Source organism: Anopheles maculipalpis, chromosome 3RL, assembly GCF_943734695.1.
Source record: "Anopheles maculipalpis chromosome 3RL, idAnoMacuDA_375_x, whole genome shotgun sequence".
NCBI classification, from domain to species: domain Eukaryota; kingdom Metazoa; phylum Arthropoda; class Insecta; order Diptera; family Culicidae; genus Anopheles; species Anopheles maculipalpis.
In genome coordinates this window covers 89,043,152-89,059,691 of record NC_064872.1, presented here as the reverse complement: position 1 = coordinate 89,059,691, position 16,540 = coordinate 89,043,152, and the positions used below count along the sequence as shown (strand labels likewise).

General features: G+C 43.3%; 2 protein-coding genes across 14 annotated transcripts in view; one reads left to right on the top strand and one right to left on the bottom strand.

Moving 5' to 3' along the window:
* LOC126561391 (homeodomain-interacting protein kinase 1) overlaps positions 1–16,540 on the top strand; it is a 199,835-nt gene that overhangs the window by 122,287 nt on the left and 61,008 nt on the right. The gene's annotated exons all lie outside the window — the stretch shown is intronic.
* The window catches only part of LOC126561649 (glucose transporter type 1), a 77,169-nt gene that overhangs the window by 38,978 nt on the left and 21,651 nt on the right, over positions 1–16,540 (bottom strand). For 8 of the 11 annotated variants that reach the window (XR_007607063.1, XR_007607064.1, XM_050217926.1 and 5 more), the window contains exon 4: positions 15,161–15,392. The exons of 1 other annotated variant lie outside the window; for it this stretch is intronic. Coding sequence is in view for 8 of the 10 variants with exons in the window: in XM_050217926.1 (XP_050073883.1) it covers positions 15,161–15,392 (232 nt within the window). In the remaining 2 variants the exon portion in view is untranslated. The remainder of the gene's footprint in view (positions 1–15,160; positions 15,393–16,540) is intronic. 2 more of the 11 variants (XM_050217935.1, XM_050217929.1) reach the window with 1 other exon arrangement.

The following is a 16,540-nucleotide window of genomic DNA, read 5'->3' as shown; positions in this document are numbered from 1 at the left end:
GCTATGCATTTTGAGAAGTAGTTGGTGAAACATGAATATGAAAACTCAAAGTTGCTTTACTTTGCCGTGCGAGAATGAAGTAAAAGATGGCGACGACAGTGGTGATGTTTGGTGAATAGATGATGAACTTGTGTATGTACCGATACAATGCTATGTAATGGTTGTAATGGAAAAAAAAAACAGGAAAAAAAGGAAACAACTAAACGAAACAGAAAAACGAACGAAAGTAAGTTTGGTAAGCATTCAACGCTGCAGTACGTCAGCAAAACAAAAAAAAAGCAGAAAATTGAATAGTGAAGGAGAAGAAGAAAGAGAAGAGAAAGCAAAAAGCAAAAAAAAAACTTTTCTAAAAGGAGACAATCACGCAATACACAAGAAGAGATCATTGCGATGAATGTGATAATGTTGTAGCAATCGAAGCATAAAAGCATCTTCCTCCATCAACTACACGTCTTGTGTGACGCTTTCCTTTCAAATATTCCCGTTTTTTAACATCAGTTTAATAGAGTTTTTCGGTGTCGTTTTTTTTCGGTGACGTTCATTTTTCTTGATTGCAAAAACTTTTTCAAACAGTTTTACTTCTCGTGGTGGTGCAGAGAGGTTTTGTAGGTTTGTGTGATAGAGAGAGCAAGATGCAGTAGCAGCAGCAGCAACAGTAGCAGCAATGTTATTGGATTGTGAACGAATGCAGCGCCAAAACTGATGCACTCCTCAGCGCCGATGGGAGTTAACATTTGAACGTTAATGTGCCGAGAGTGAGCAAGTGTACAAGCACTGTTGGGACAATTTAATTTCGATCAGGCCGGCCATATGCGGGAGTTTCAACGGTGGGTGTGGTTCGAAAATTTACACGAACAATTTTCCAGAACGCGGAATGATGTTTGATGCTGCGCTACTGATTCGGGGACAGTCCAAAAAAGACAAAGCAAATCGTCTCCTTTGCGTTCTGCATGATGTTCAAAACTGAGTGAAAAATGCACTTTACAAAAATCAGGAACAAGGAAAATCTCTTTTAAAACAATCGGAAAACAAACCATATACAAACAGAACACACATTAAACAAATGAAAAACACAAACAAGGAGCAATATACATATATACATCGGGCGTAAAAAAACAAAAAGATAAAAAGACAGTTATGAAACGAGTATGATGCGTGTTTGTTGTGTAAGTGGGTGCAAAATGGATGGCTAAGAAAGATCAGTGAAAGATGGTGGTGGTTGAAGGACAAGAATCCCACTTGCATTGTGGTGATGTATGCATTCTTTCCTTCGGCAAGATGCTAAAAACCAAGCGTCGGTAGCCCGTTCCGGTGGCTGGCCGTGGCGTACCGTGGCGTATCGCAAAACGATTGTAAAAGTAAAACCATTCTCTACTACATTCTAATAGCACAGAAACACAGATAAAACTTATCTACAAAATATGGTACTAAGCAAACAGGAGTTTATCGAGCGAATCGGATTCGCAAAAGGCCGCCCCATGACAGCCCATTTACATCCCAGCCGCCGGGAAGAAGTATCGGTGGCGGTATTACTGACAACAACACAATAGATATTGTGGTTCTGTCTTGACTCTACTTTACCGTCAGCAATGAACTATCTATCGAATAAAGCAATCGAATAGTAAGAAATGGTTTGAAAGAACCAAATCGGACCTATGTGTGGGGTGTGAACAGTCGTATTGCGTGATGGAGGTTTGGGTGAAATGGGTGAGAGTGTGTGTGTGTGTGTGTGCTAGGGGGCGTATAGCAAGTACGGACACGGACACAGATTTATGATCGCAACAAACAAATGTTGGGATACAAGGTATTGCTCCATTTTCGAACCACAACCACACAACAAGTCCGCGAGCAGAAGGCATCGGGGACACGGACACGGTCGAACTTATTTTTTGTTTTTTGGGGAAGAGGTTGCGTCGTGCGGTTTGCGGTATCTGCTCTGCGCGTTCGGCCTTGTCGATAGCGTCTCTATTGTTTTATGTGTTTGTTGGCACGAGCGGGGATACTTTCGAGCGCGGAAGGAGTGTTTCTTTGTTCTGAATTGCTGAATGTGGCCGTTTACTTACCCGTAAGAAATATCCCCGTACGACATTTTGGGACTAGTGTTTTGAGCTTTACGTACGCGGATTATCTGACGTTTTGGCTACCGTTTAGTCTGGTTTTGCGTTAGTTTCGTTGGTAAAAAGTGTGGGCTCTAGTTGTGGGCTTGTTTGCCGTTTGGCGACGTTCAATTTGTGTGCTACTGCTGCAACTACTGCCTGCTTTCGCGATCATGGACTTGAGGGCAATCGATTCCCGTACCGTAGCTTGCAATAAATCAAATTCCTTCGATTGCTTACGAATAATTGAATCGTGCTGTTCGATAAGCGATGTTATTTGGTAAAGGAACTATAACGTTTTTCTTCTTCTCTATTTTTTTTTGGTTTTCGAGCCCGTTTCAGACTGGAAAACTGTTCGTAACACGATCGTTGTTTTCGTCCTTGTTTTGCCTAATTCGATTCAATTCACGACGTTTGGCGAAAGGATAGTTTTAATCTACTTGCCGGGAACATTAACCTCTTCCTACCTCACAGAGATCGCGGGCTGTGGGCATGAAAGTGTCAAGGATTGTGTTCAATTGTTGCTTTTTGCTTGCTTTTCTTCAATGACGTCACTTTGCGGTAATGGAATGCGGATAAGCAATGTTTGATGTTGATGTTGCGCTAATCCCCGAATGAGTGAGTTCAATGCACCGCTAAACGATCACCGTTGTGATTTTGTGCGTTAATGTCTCCCTCTCTCTCTCTCTTTCTCGTTCTTTTTGTAATTTAAAGTGCAATCGTTTTATTGCTACATGAGTTTAGCATTCATGTTTGTTCGCATGATTCACTATTGCTTGATAAGCTTCAGCAGCTGAAGCAGCAAATACTAATATTGGCTTCCGGTAGTTTGTTTACGTGTGTTTCGCCGCCTAACTTTGCACACACAAGAAGCCGTTCGAAAGTGCTACGAGGAAGAAAGAGAACGTAGAAATGGGCTGAGTGAGAATATGAGAAGATTTGTTTTGAGAGATCAATGCAAAAGGATTTGTGAACATAAACTGAGGTGTTAGTGTGAGCTTTAGCATCTGCTGAATTAATGGTTGCCTTTAATACTTTTTTGTTTCGAAATGCGCCTAAGAGTATGCAAAAACATAACATTTTAGGTGTATTTTTGTCAAGTTAAATGTCAACTGTAACAAATTTCAAATGAAATAAAACCAAAATTAAAGACACCACAACAAAACTCGGCTATAAATCGAAACAATCGCAACACGGTAAGATGGTTAACAATTCAATCAAAACCTAGTTTTGCATTTTCCAGAGCAGCTCAATTCAATTTCCACACCGATGCGGACGATACGGACGGAAGTTTTCCTCGAAACCTCAATCAATCGAGAAGCCACGAATCGCATCGGGAACTCCTTTCCCCTTTGCATCCTCCCTATCCGCTACGAACTCACCTCCAAAAATGGACTGACCGGTTTTGATTTTTCGCAAAACAAAATCAATAGACTGCAAGGACACATAGCCAGCACACAACACCAGCAAAATGGGTAAAATTGTGGAGAAGGAAAACTTTCGGAGGCTTCCAAAACCAAAGCCATCAATCGGGTGAATTATTGGCTTTGGGGGGTTTCAATTTTGTAACCCAACCCGGGAGGTTGCCAAGTTGTGGGTTGGTATGTTGTGCCAGCACATAAAACTTTGTGTTTGGTTTGTTCTGGACGCGGCAAAGATCGTAGCCATTTATCTTTTGCCTTTTTTCGGTTTTTTTTTTTTACTGAGCTGATGGTTTTGATAAAGCATTTGCTTCGTGTGTTTGCAAATGATAAGTTGCAATCAATCTACAAATTGTTTGCTTTTATTGTCGAGCTGTATGACGGTGGGGATGAAAAGTGGGTTGTGGGAATATCCAAGGGACGCGTGTCATGTGTAACTTCTTCAGCAAATGGAAAGATTTCACAACGGAGCTGCAGACAAAAGAAAAGAAAACATCATCGTGGACCGAACCCTGTGCGCTACGGTGAAAGCGGTGCTAATCAAAAGTTTTGTTAATAATTTTCCCACCAATTTCCCTTATACCCCCTTTTTCCCGGAGAGGAAAACATGCAAGGGTTTGATAAAAACCTGCGGAACGAAACAAATGAGCCATGCATGGTACCGGGTTTGAAAAAGGGATGAGAATAATTCGCTTCCCACACACGCTTCTCTTTGGGGAAAGGCTCGTTGACAAGGGCGATAACGTAAATCTTTGGGCAAGGCGTGAAAATGTGTCTTCTATTGTGGTTCTTCTTTTTCCCCGTGTCATGTGAGTAAAGTGTCAAGTTTTGCTTCTTCTCTTCCAAAAGTTTCACCCTAAACCCATCCTCATTCCCGCTAGACGAGCTGGCAAATCAAGAAGAACGTTTTGGCTCTAGCTAGCGAAGGGAATAAAAATGCTTCAAATCTTCTCGTTCGCAGCTTTTGATAATAAAAGCTTATCATGAAAGTTTAATTTAATCCGCGTCGCTGTACACTGTCCGCCGCGCAACTTCAACCTTACCTTACGGAAAAGTGATGCCGCCTGTTGTGAGCGGATTTTGATAGGTTAAATGTAAATGATGAACCAGAGACCAGATGCATCTGGGTGCGGGTCGGTTCGGGGTATGCTGGGAATTCCGTTGATGAACCTTCACTCCTTGAACCTTCACTCATGAGAGGGATGTTCAACGAAGGGATAGAGCTGGGATGGGATACAAAAGTTTCCACATTTCCATCGCCAGAACAACTAACCTTACTCAAACAACCATTCCAAACTTATCATGGCGCCCCCATTCGGATATGGTGGACCATCTTTTGGTTCTTCTTTTTACCAACTCTTCATAGTCGTCTGGTTAGAGTCTTGCGTGTGGCAGATCACCCCACTCAGCATGTGAAGCTTTTTGGAAAGGACATTGCTCTGCAGGCGAAAAAAGGCTTCAAAGTTCCACAGCAATTCGCTGCTTTTCGTGCCGGTATCTGAGCCCAGAGAGTGTGTTTATAAATGAATATTTGTCAATTTCTATTCATACGATAATCCATTGGCTTAGGACTCTAAAATCGATTCAACGTGCAAACAAGAGTGAGAATACGAGAGCGAAATAGAGCACGTGAAAGAAATGAAAGAAAGCACACGAACTAGGGGGAAAATTTGATATGTTTTGTGGAGAAAAAAAATCGTTCTTCACATGTGTGGAGGAAAGCATTTAAATGGTTTTTGCATGCAGACACATACACACGTATTTTAAAATCCTATTTTCGATATCGGTTTTCCACCTAATAAGCAAGTCATCGAATCGTCCTGAATCAGGTTTCGGCTATTTCTGTCCATTTAAAGCAGATAATAATTTACAGTTTTTCCTTAGAAAATTGTGTTTAAAGTATAATTGATGTGCAGGCCTACAAAAAACAATAAAAATTACAACAAAAAAATATTGTAATTCTTAAAATCGATATTTTAGAATAAATTCCTCTCTTTACAATGTCAACTGTTTCAGAAAAGCAAGAAAAATCACATCAACCATCGGTCCTCTCAGCTGGGCTCGCCGGATAATGCTGATGACGATCATAAATTGATATCATTCAACACCAGCAGCAGCAGGACGAGTTCGCGAATCGTTCCTGTCTTGGATCGATGCCAGCAAAGATGGGACAAAAAAGACATATCGAAAAGGGCGAACCATTAATCAAGGAATGAATGAACGAGGCGCGGCCTTTTCAGTGAGTTGTGCATTGCTGCCGGCGATGGGAAAATCGCACAGACTCACATACACTTTTCCCTCTATCGCACGCGGACGATCTTTTTTGGGAGGAAATAATTTATCATGCCTCTTGAGCGCAGTGACGCCTTTTTGAAGGCTGATGGATGGAATAGCAACGAAAAAACAAGGCGGAAATGAGTTAAGATCGCTTGATGCGAGCAAGAATAGGGAATGATATTTATCGCAAGCAAAAGTTGCAATGAACATGAACGATACAACGGGTTTAAATGAGATACAAACTTATTCGTTGCGAATTTAAATCCGGTATGAATCTTTTCCGAAAACGAGCACCCAGCATCTAAGGCCTTTTTTCTCATAAAGCGAAATGAAGAGTTTTTATTAAAATTGTTATTACAAATCGGTACGAAGACACAGATTATGACAGCATATTGACACATAGTTGCAACAAAAATTATCTAATAAAGCGAGAAAGAAAGTGATGGAAACAAGGAACAGTCTCGTCCAAACACTACCCAAAAACCAATCTGTTAGAGAGTACAAAAGGCAGTCAGGCATGCAACGGTCATCATCACTTTTGCCAAGCACCACAACATAACACACAGCAAACACAAAAGAGAGAACTTTCATTACTTTCCCCAACACGCTTTGAGAAATCCGGGATAGTAGAACCGCAAATACATTTCGGGGATTTTAGTAAAAGGCAAATTCAACACAACACAACAGCAAAAAAAAAAAAAAGAAATGCACACAACAGTTTCGCAAAATGGTTCGAGCATACTCATTCGAGGTTCCCTAGTGCGCCACCGAGGCCGAGAGTGTTGCGAAAAATGCACTTTCATATTCATCTGTCATCAAATCAGCGCAATTCATAGAAGAAGCGAATATGGTTCGGGTTGGGATGGAGGAAACGGAACAACAGCAACAAAAAGTGGGATGTTGAAAAATACAAATGAAGCTCTGGCAGAGAGTCACAGCAACAGCACCAGACCCATTTACGTCAGGCAGCAGAAGCGTTGAGCAAATGGTTCGCTCCCAAATCGAGAAGGTCCGAAAATGCTTTCAATGATACGCCACCAGGAGCCAGGACTGTGCTGGATGCTGACTGGATGGTCTAAAAGGGACAAACAAACAAGCGAGCAAAGCAGGAACAAATGGTGAAATGATGGATGGCGTGCATTCCCGAACTGCTCCTCGCTTTGCTTCTGTTGGTAAGAAGCAATGCTGCCCGGAAAGACTTTCAAGAAGCGAAAAGCTTTTGGGTTTCGCTTGGTTCATTGATTAAATGGGGGAAAATTTGCCACCTCGCATCGAGAAGATGCAAACGCAGTTCCCTCGTCCGCAGATGAGATGCTCGGCTGCTCCTCACAGTTCGTCCGTTTGTTCGTGCAGCGTTCGCTTGTTGTAAAGCAAGATAAATGAAGCACGATTCATTGTGCTCACGTGCTGCAGATGATGAAAGCAAAGTGAAGTGGTAAGGGGGAAAGGAGATGGAAAGCGGGCCTTTACTCTCCCCCGTGTCACTTTTACGATTTCTCTTGGAAAATGGTTTGTCACACGGGCAAACAAACATAAAAATCCGGAACCACAATTCCCATCAAGATTCGCTGGCAGGGCCAGCCCCACAAAGGGGAGGCGGTGCAACCCGGTGCCGGAGGAAATTCGTTTCACACGACAAATATGCACCACGTGCAGTGAGTGAAATGGAATCTTTCAAACTGTCAGAAGAAAGTTTGCCCAACGTGTCCAACTGCATTAGTGCAGTTGCCCCAAGGGCATGGTTGGCTAGGGAGCAGAGAATCACCCGAAAATTTACTCACGCTCAAACGTGTTGAAGGAAGCGCTTATAAGAGGTTAAGATATAAATTTTCGCACGTTTTAAGCTGTCAGAATAATGTTTGGAAAGGTAAGCAAGTAAATAAACTGCTAATTCAAACTTCAACCGCAGTGACGTGTGCGACGAAAACACACCTAAAGTTATGCAATTCGGTCATACAGCGTGCTCATACCGAACACGAAAGCTCACCAAGCACAAGTTTCATCATGACTGCTCACTGTCTCGCAATAAATTGTGCCACGAAAGGTCGAACACAAACTGGAGAAAAATAATTCGTTCTCCATTAGCAATCATAATTAACAAACATCAAAGATAAACAGGCCGAGCTGGAACCATGCTATGGAACGTCAACGAACGGAGACGGATTGCCTGCGAGAAGCTTGAGATATGTATGTCCACCGCAGGCAGCAGCAGCAGCAGCCAGTGATGTGGAACATTTTTGTTCCCGCTCTTCAATATCGATAGATTGATTGCATTTTCTCAACCCAACCCCCCTCTGGCCACAGCCACAGCCCAGAAGGGGCCAGAAATATTTGCTTTAATTTTCTGCACTTCTTCCTCGCCCGCCACAAGAACCGTAACGTCGCGCACGTGTGTGTTTGTGTCTTTTTCTCTGCCCGGCACGGTATATCTAGTTCCGAAACTGGGTCCCGGGTTTGAGGTCAATTCAATTACATTTGCATTTAGATAACGGGATCCAATATATGGCGAAGGAAGATGGACTTCCACACAGTACTGGCGGCTGTGATGATCATGTGCAGGATTTTAAAACTTTTCTCTTTTGACCGTTCGATGCAAAAAAGCGCAGAAAAGTAGTAGAAAAATCGTTTGTGTACTGACTGACTCCAGCTGGGACAGCGTGCTGGGGTTCGTTGCTTTGGCTACGAACAGTTTAACCGAAAATTAAATTATCAAAGTCCATCTTGCTGGCCGGCATCGGTGGTACGGGGAGTTGCAGTTTGCTGACCACGGCACCGGACTCCGGTTGGCCTGCCAGATACTTCCCAGATGACTTCTTGTGACATCACGCGGCATATGAACAGCAGGAGGCCTCGCTGACTCGTGCGAGCCGGAGAGAGCAAGCAAGAGTTCGGTTGCAAAGTTGGGAACCAGTGTTTACCAACTGCCGGCAGGATGTCTAACGGAGGCGGTCCTGGGTGTGGTCATCTCATCCAGATGGACTCTTTCTCTTCCTCCCTGCCTGTGTTTGTGTGCATGTCCGCACTGTGTTTGATCCCGTGTGCCATGTTGACCGTACAGATTTTCCCATAATGTTCCAAAAATGTGTCCCTGTTCGCAATCGTGCTCTCTCTTGTGCTGCCCACCCTAGAGTGCATGGTTGCGGTTTGGCTGCTGCTCTGCAGGACACTTGGGTCCGAACACGGCAGGTCGTCCCAGCCGCAAGTTGTACCACTCAACGAGACCTTTCCCGGCCGCTGCTCAGCTTTACAGAGTCAACAGTGGCAGTGCAATGGAGTATAGATGATAAAAAATCCAATATCCTTTCATTAGCCCGATGTCCGATGGCCCAAAATGGCATGTCCGATGCTTCGTGTGTGTAGGTGTGTGCCTGCCAAGTTTGATAGGCCGCGTCCGCATCTGTACCGGGAGATGGATTAAAACTATCGACCGACCTAACGAGAAAGCTCAATTAAAACCAACCGAACTGATATCATTCGATCAAACGGACCACATCATGCGAGCTTCGAATCACGAATCGAGTTTCTTTTCCCAGCTTCTCTGCATACGAGCGAAGCGTCGTTTAATCGACCATGATCTCAGTATCACATGGCAGGAACACTTAAAATTAACTCCCCATAAAACAAACCCTGAGCTAAGCTGCAGCAGCACCAGCACACGCTTCTGGGACGAGGTGATGAACCGAACTCAAATTCTACTCATTTCCTGCAAATATCCTGTGAGATATTGCGCGCCTACCAAGAGCATCGAGGCAACAAACATTGTGCAACTGGCTCTTGGTTTGCGGAATCAAGTAAAAAGACGTTTATTGGGCCACTGGAATGAAGTTTTTGGTAGGCTTTTGCACACTCCATCGAGCACGGCTGGACTGGAGTGCAATTTACGAGGACTGTTGTGGGAACTTTTTCTGACGTAAGCCAATTCGCTGCCCAGTGACGTTGGTGGGCAAAATAGCAGAGGATCAAATCCCAAGCTCAAAAAGAAAAAAAAACAGCTCTACTCCATCACACGGAATCAGTTTATTTCCCTTGTTAATTCTGGATACCGCATCACGAGGAAAAGGGTCTTTCTGTGTTTGTGGGATTTTGTGATTCTAGTGAAATTTTAACTGACACTGGCATGATTGAGTTGCCGTCGTCGTCGTCGCCGTCGCCGTCGGATGGATTACTTGCGCAGCACCGCCACAATGAAGGTGTCCAACAGTGTGGTTTTAGAATTGGGTTCATTCCGAGTGTGTCCCTTTGTGTTAATGAATGTAGACATCCTCCTAACCAAGAATGAAATCGTTTCTACCAATGTGTTCGAGTCCGAATTTTAGACATCCGGATTTCTATATATTGCCGAAAGCAACTCACGCACAAGCAAGTCCACACACACACAAACACACATAAAGGCTGCGTTTCAAATGACCGTTAATGAAATGCGGTGCGGTTGTGGGTAAACGTGGGACATTGTTTAACTTTCGAATGGTTTGTGTAGTAGCTTTGGACCATTATTTCCAAATGAGATATCAACACTCGACCGAGAATGCGTTCGCGTGAGCTTTCATTAGGGAATTAGAACACTACATATCAGCTTCAGGCCACCTTCAACTATCTCTCGATGGAGATAATGATGGTCCTAGAGGACCGCGACGATGGGAGAGACGAGATTTGAAAACAAACTGTTTAATTTCCTACCTTCCATTCAGCACACCCCACACAGTGCTCATCTAATCATACTTGAGTGCCCGATGCGTCCTTGCAACTTCATGCGGTGGTACGAATTCAGCACCACCATTCGCCGAAAGTGATCCTTCAGAAGTCTTCCAAACACACACGCACACATACACTACATCCTCTTAATTCTCATCATCAGCGCACTATCCAGACATTTACCCGTAAAAAGGATGACTTCATCCATTACCCAAAAACCACCGAATAAACGGTTACCAGCAGCCAAAGCAACCTTACCTTACCTTCATCTTAATGGACCAAGGTTTTTGGAGGGGGGAGTGTAAGTGGCATCCAAAACCCAAGGTAGTGATCGCAGTTTCCGTCTTCCTGTTTACCCTCTTGAAGGTACGTTCCGCACGGAAGCGATGTATGTTGATTGCGTTCTGTGCTTTCTCTTCCCTGCCGATGCCAAACTAGCCAAAAGCAACAAATCCAACCGGAGCGGAGTGCTGAAGAATTCCATTTGCATGATGCACTTCGCTACCTAGCGGGCGTATGAATCTTGCATCAGGTTTAATTCATGACTTCCGACTCGGATCACGACTCTGGGACCGGATCTGAATGTCTGTTCCGAAGGGTTACCATGTCCAAATAAAGAAAAAAGACAACACAAAACGCCTGGGTGCTCCTTTACTCTGGGAATTGAATTCTTGCTTTGGTGAGGTCGTGGTGTACTACTAGGAACTCGCCGCCACTACTAGTGCAGTCGGTACTTGCTGTCGGTGTACGCACATTTGCATTTTAAAGGATACTTTATACCCATCTAGCTTTAGGTCCGAGTCAGGCAATTGGTATGAATTTGACCACAAAATATCCCAACATAGCCTCAAGGGCGACTCGGTGTATGTATGCGAGTGCCTCACACACACACAAACACAATTGAAACTATTCCTCCGTGCACAGACTAGAACGCCCTAAAAAAGGCGCATCCATTCGGGTGAGGGCTTACCGTAGCAAATGCTCCACCTCTTAAAGAATGTCCAGACTCTCCAATGCTTGGCAATAACGAGATGCATATGGGACTCCGGCATTGCACTGCTGCTGCCTGCAGTGAGAGCATTCATTTTGACTTTAACTTCACCCACAATCACCCTCATCCACATTGCTTTGGTTGCAAGTCGCCGTGATTCCTCCACAAACGCGACCACCATCGGCTGCCAGGGAATCGGGGTCGGTTGAGTTGGATTTAATTTCATTAATTTTTCAATCGCCATGATATACGCCTTTTCTGCCCGTGCCTGTTCGTTTAACTTTCAATTCGCCGTATAATAAAGCATTCCCCTTTCATGCTGCCCTCCTTCTTTGTCCTTGCATCGCCCGAGCCCGGCGAATGACCACAAGTACGGGTTACTTTAACCGAGCATTCTCAGTATTTTTTTTTTGTGCAATGAACCATGGGCTTATCGCTGCTTTTTGGGTTTTGGGATGTTTCCGCCCGGTTTTTTTTCCTGCTATCCCTGGCATTGCAAGGGGATGAAGCATTAACCGAAACAAAAGCCAATGCGTCGAAAAGTGCATTTGAAGCTGGCCGAGTGGAGGAGAGCAAAAGTTAATACCAACAGCTTACTGTTTCAGTGGGTGATTTTTTGAGAAGAGAAGAGAAGCAAAAGGAGTATGCCTCAGGCATTCGGATGAAGAATTGTGCATTGGGAAGGAAGGATTCGAAGAGGATTTCAAGTTCAGTGGAGTTTTGTATTTTTGTTTTTAATGAATTTGTTAGATTTGTTTCGCTCGTTACTGTAGCATTGTGGCTGTTTTGGGGAAAGTTTTTCTTGGCTGAGTGGGTTGTTTCTAGGACAAACAATGCATTTCGAAAGGAGTTTTGGGAGCTAAAGAGGGACTTTCAGACCACAGCAAATCTTGGTAGAAGAATTTCCATTTCTGAAAACATGAGTTTGAAACTGTTTTGAAAAATTTTCATTTTAAAGTTTAAGCTCAACGTTCGTGTTCCTGGTAACGTGTTGTATAGCTTGAGCATAACAATTGCTACTTCATTCTACTTAAAACGCCTAGCGTCTATTTACTTGTGATTTAAAACATTTCGCTCTTTTAATCATCCCCATCGAAAGTCCAATAAAACGTATATCCATTCGCAGCAAAAAACACGAACAACTGATGAAGTCCTCTTAATCTTGATCCACTCTGCAAGGCTCCACCAGGCTCCAGAACAAAACCGAACCTCAAATGAGACGGCAATAAGGCTTGCTTTGTTTCTGAGTTTTATGGTTATCGATTTGTCGGCAAATTCAAGGCACTACTTCAGTACCGCCTGGAGGCGATCGACGAGCGTTGGTTCAATTTTTAAGAATGTGAGTAGAACGGAAAACTCCTCCAGAACTACCGTCACCTTCGGTACTTGTTGGCCAGTTTGCAAATGTTTGTCAATTTCGTAAAACGGCAAAACCAATCAACGAAACATGTAGCTCCCGCACACCACAGAGCAGCAAACACAGAGAGAGGAGCCGTGTTTCAAGCCACGTTGGACGTTTCATTAATGAAAACATAAAAAATGCATACATTTTTTCCGCTCCGAGGTCCCCTAACCTAACCTCACCGGGATGGGTTGGGCGATGTAATCGTAATGTAATGTAATCGATTTCCGTTCCCGGGAACCTGCTAGCGAAAACGTGCTTAGACGAAGGTGGAAATGGATGAGTGAACAGAGAGCGGGCAGCAAAAAGCTGTAACGCAAAAAAAAAACGGGAAGATAGATGAAACTTGCCGGTGACGTGACTGGGAAATGAAATCGAAATGTTCCCGTTAGCAAGCTTTTCGGTTGCTGCCCGGTCGTAGCCAGGTCGTTCCGCGAACCGGAGGATGCGTCTTGTGATTATCGAGCTTAAAGCAGGTTCCGATTGGAAATTGGCTCACGGGACTGGTGTACCGGACGAATTTAATTATTTTTATTTGCATTTTTCTTTTGGATTTCGTCGGTTTGAGCTAGTTCTCACGGCGTGCGATGTTGTTGCGCAACATCGAAGTAATATTATTTTGCTGTCTATTTGTTATACAGTTTTTAGTTCTTTAGTTTACATGAACGTGCCGATGGAAATGAAAATTGTTATAGAACAATACTTTCTCGTTGAAGTCGTTAAAATTTTTCCTTAGCAAAAGAACGATTGTATGTATAGCATCTATCAACAGTGTGTTGGTAAAGGGGTAAAGAAACATCAATGTACAAAAACAGTAAAACAGCACAGTAATATTAAACACAAAAGTCAACTAACAACAACATTCAACGCAAGACAGGAAGAAGGAATAGTGAAGAGAGATGTGAAAATAGTAAGATAATGTAACATAGAGCGCAGACAGAAGAGAAGACAGTGGAGCAATACAGTAGAGCAACATGGAGGAGAACAGTGTGCATCTTCGCTAGTCCGAAGAAACAGAGTGTAAGAAGGAAAGAAAGATGAACGACACATATCAAAAGAAAAAAAAAACAGTTGGATTATTTGAACGAAAACTTAGATAGAAGAGCACTGGGAAGCGCCCCTAAAAGGGACAGATGAGAACACATGAAAGGTACTTCCTACTAGGTGAGAGGCTAGTAGCGAATAGGGCGATGAAATTGTATGATGTTTCATGTGCGAACGGATAGAATGAGGCAAGACGGTAATAAAAATGGAAGCCGATGGAGATTTGAAAACAAAAAGACAAAAACCAAAACAACGGCTAACAGAACGATGACAAAATGACGGTCAGGTGACACACACACACAATGATAAACGGTGGTCTCTTATTTGTACCAACAGATGACACGAAATAGATGTCGATGGATGATAAAAGATGAACGGAACAGTGAGGAATGGTGACAGAAACGTGTTTGAAAAACGACCGGAAACGAAGGAAAAACAATGTACAAAAACACAAAAACGGGCCAAAAATTTTGAACAATAATGATAGAGTGGAGGCAGCGGCGGTGGCGCGCGCCTTAACCTCAACACGCCCTTTTTTCCCTCCCCGCCTAGTGTGGCACCGAGTGTGTGTTATAGAATGCGAACGATAAGATGTATAGGTTATATTGGTGAAGCTGAAAAGGTCCTTCGAACGTGTTTTGTTTTTCGTATTCCTGGTCCTGGCCGAAAATGGTAAAAATAGTAGCCAAATCGTGATAAAGAAATGGTCACTTTTTGTCTTTTTCTTTAAAATTTTGTGGCTGTTGTACGGAGCACAACAAATTTTGTATCGAGTCTTCCTCCTTCAATGTACCATTTTAGAGCAGTTCGATGAAGGTGGTCAGTGTGGTCAGGAGAGTTTTTGGACATTTTTGGCTTTGTGTAAATATGAAACCGAACTGTCAACATCGCTGTCATTTGAACTGGCAGAATGATTCTAAAAATTTGCTTGTCAATTTTTGACAGTAATTTGAAAGCGAAATTGACTTTTCATACTGTATTAGTAAATGGTACAATGGTGATAAATGAAAGGTTGCGAGAAATAATTAGAAAACCATCCCACTTCATTCAACTAAAATTTTTAATTGAAAATAGTAAACAAAAAATTGATTAACAGGTGTCCCCATACACGATTTTAAACATCCTAAAACACAAGGAGAGCATAAACGAATGGAAAAGCTGAAAAGTGATTGTACCCAAGAAGAAAGACAAAACCAAAAAAAGAAAACACACATTTACACACAGGCAGGCTACTCACTCGATAAGCAATTGACGTAATGATTCCGCATCCTCCCCATCGCAGCGATCGCTCTTCCGTGAGCCGAGAGAACCGGTACCGTCTCCTATGTACCTTGGCCGCTTAAGTCCACTGCCGGGCGAATGACGCGTCCCGGTTGACGAACGCCCATCGTCTACGCCACTGCTCCGTTGCGAATCGATCGACTGGGAACGGTAGACTGGCGGGCCGGCATGGCGGAAAGGAAGATACACTTTTAGGTATCAGGTTAGATGATGGTTAGACTAATGGTATCCAGTGCTGTGAGCGTTAGAATGTAGAATTTCCAGTGTGGTGGCAGTGTAGGGAGCGAGGAGGGATGAGAAGGCTTAATCCCCTTGTCCAGGTGGGGATCGAGGATCGACATTTTATAATGGTTTGTGATATAAAAATAAAATGGTTTCGCCGACGTTTGGTGAATGGATTCAAAGCGAGGAGGAAAAAAGGGAGGTCAGCGTGGAGCTTAAGATTAAAATGAAACAAAAGAAGCAGCATGGAATAAAAGGCAAACGACCAGTCGAAAAAAAAGACAGACTCCCGTCCTGAAAATGATCCGCTCTCCAGCTTTGTAGTAACGATAAAGAAAAACGGATAAAAAACGAGTAACGATGCCATAAAAATGAACGAACGCGGAACGGGGCGCGCTCACGACTCGTAAAAGTTGTCCACGCCGTTGTGGTCGTAACAATAAAATCGAATGCGATAAGAGATGGACCTTTTCCTAATCACCCGGTGAAGACGTTTCAATCTACTTCGATGTTTGTTAATGTATTGCGTGCTTTTTTAAAAAAGGTTTTTCACGCCGATGATGTCTTCAAGGTAGGTCAACAAGCCTCATAATAATCCTTGCAATTCAAATTCTAAAACTGATCTCGTGTCTTGTTGAACGGTTTTCGATTACGAATCCCATCCTATGTCCAACAGATACAACGAAAATGTATGCAATCCGCACAACAAACTGATGTGAAGTATATTTATATCTTCTAACAAGCGTTCACGTGATACACACTTGAAACATGAATCTGCTACGTACGGTGGCGCTTACGGTTCAATTATCGCATCAAGGAAATTGTATCGAAATGATAATTCTGCAGAACTACCTTTCACCATCAAATCAATGGGCCGTGTTACGATGCCCATGTCAAGAGGGAAGCAGGAGTGACCCATACTAAGGCCGGAGGTTTGAACTGTGCCGGACGTACAATATTAATGGAAAATCAACTTCTAGAACTTGGTGCTCTTCTATACTATAGCCCATGAATCCGGATGTGTCATTTTTTTAATGTTTCTTTCTCCTTTTACCTGGTACCTGGGTAAGGATCCACCCTTCAGCAGTACCTTTAGTCAAACCCCAAAAAGGAA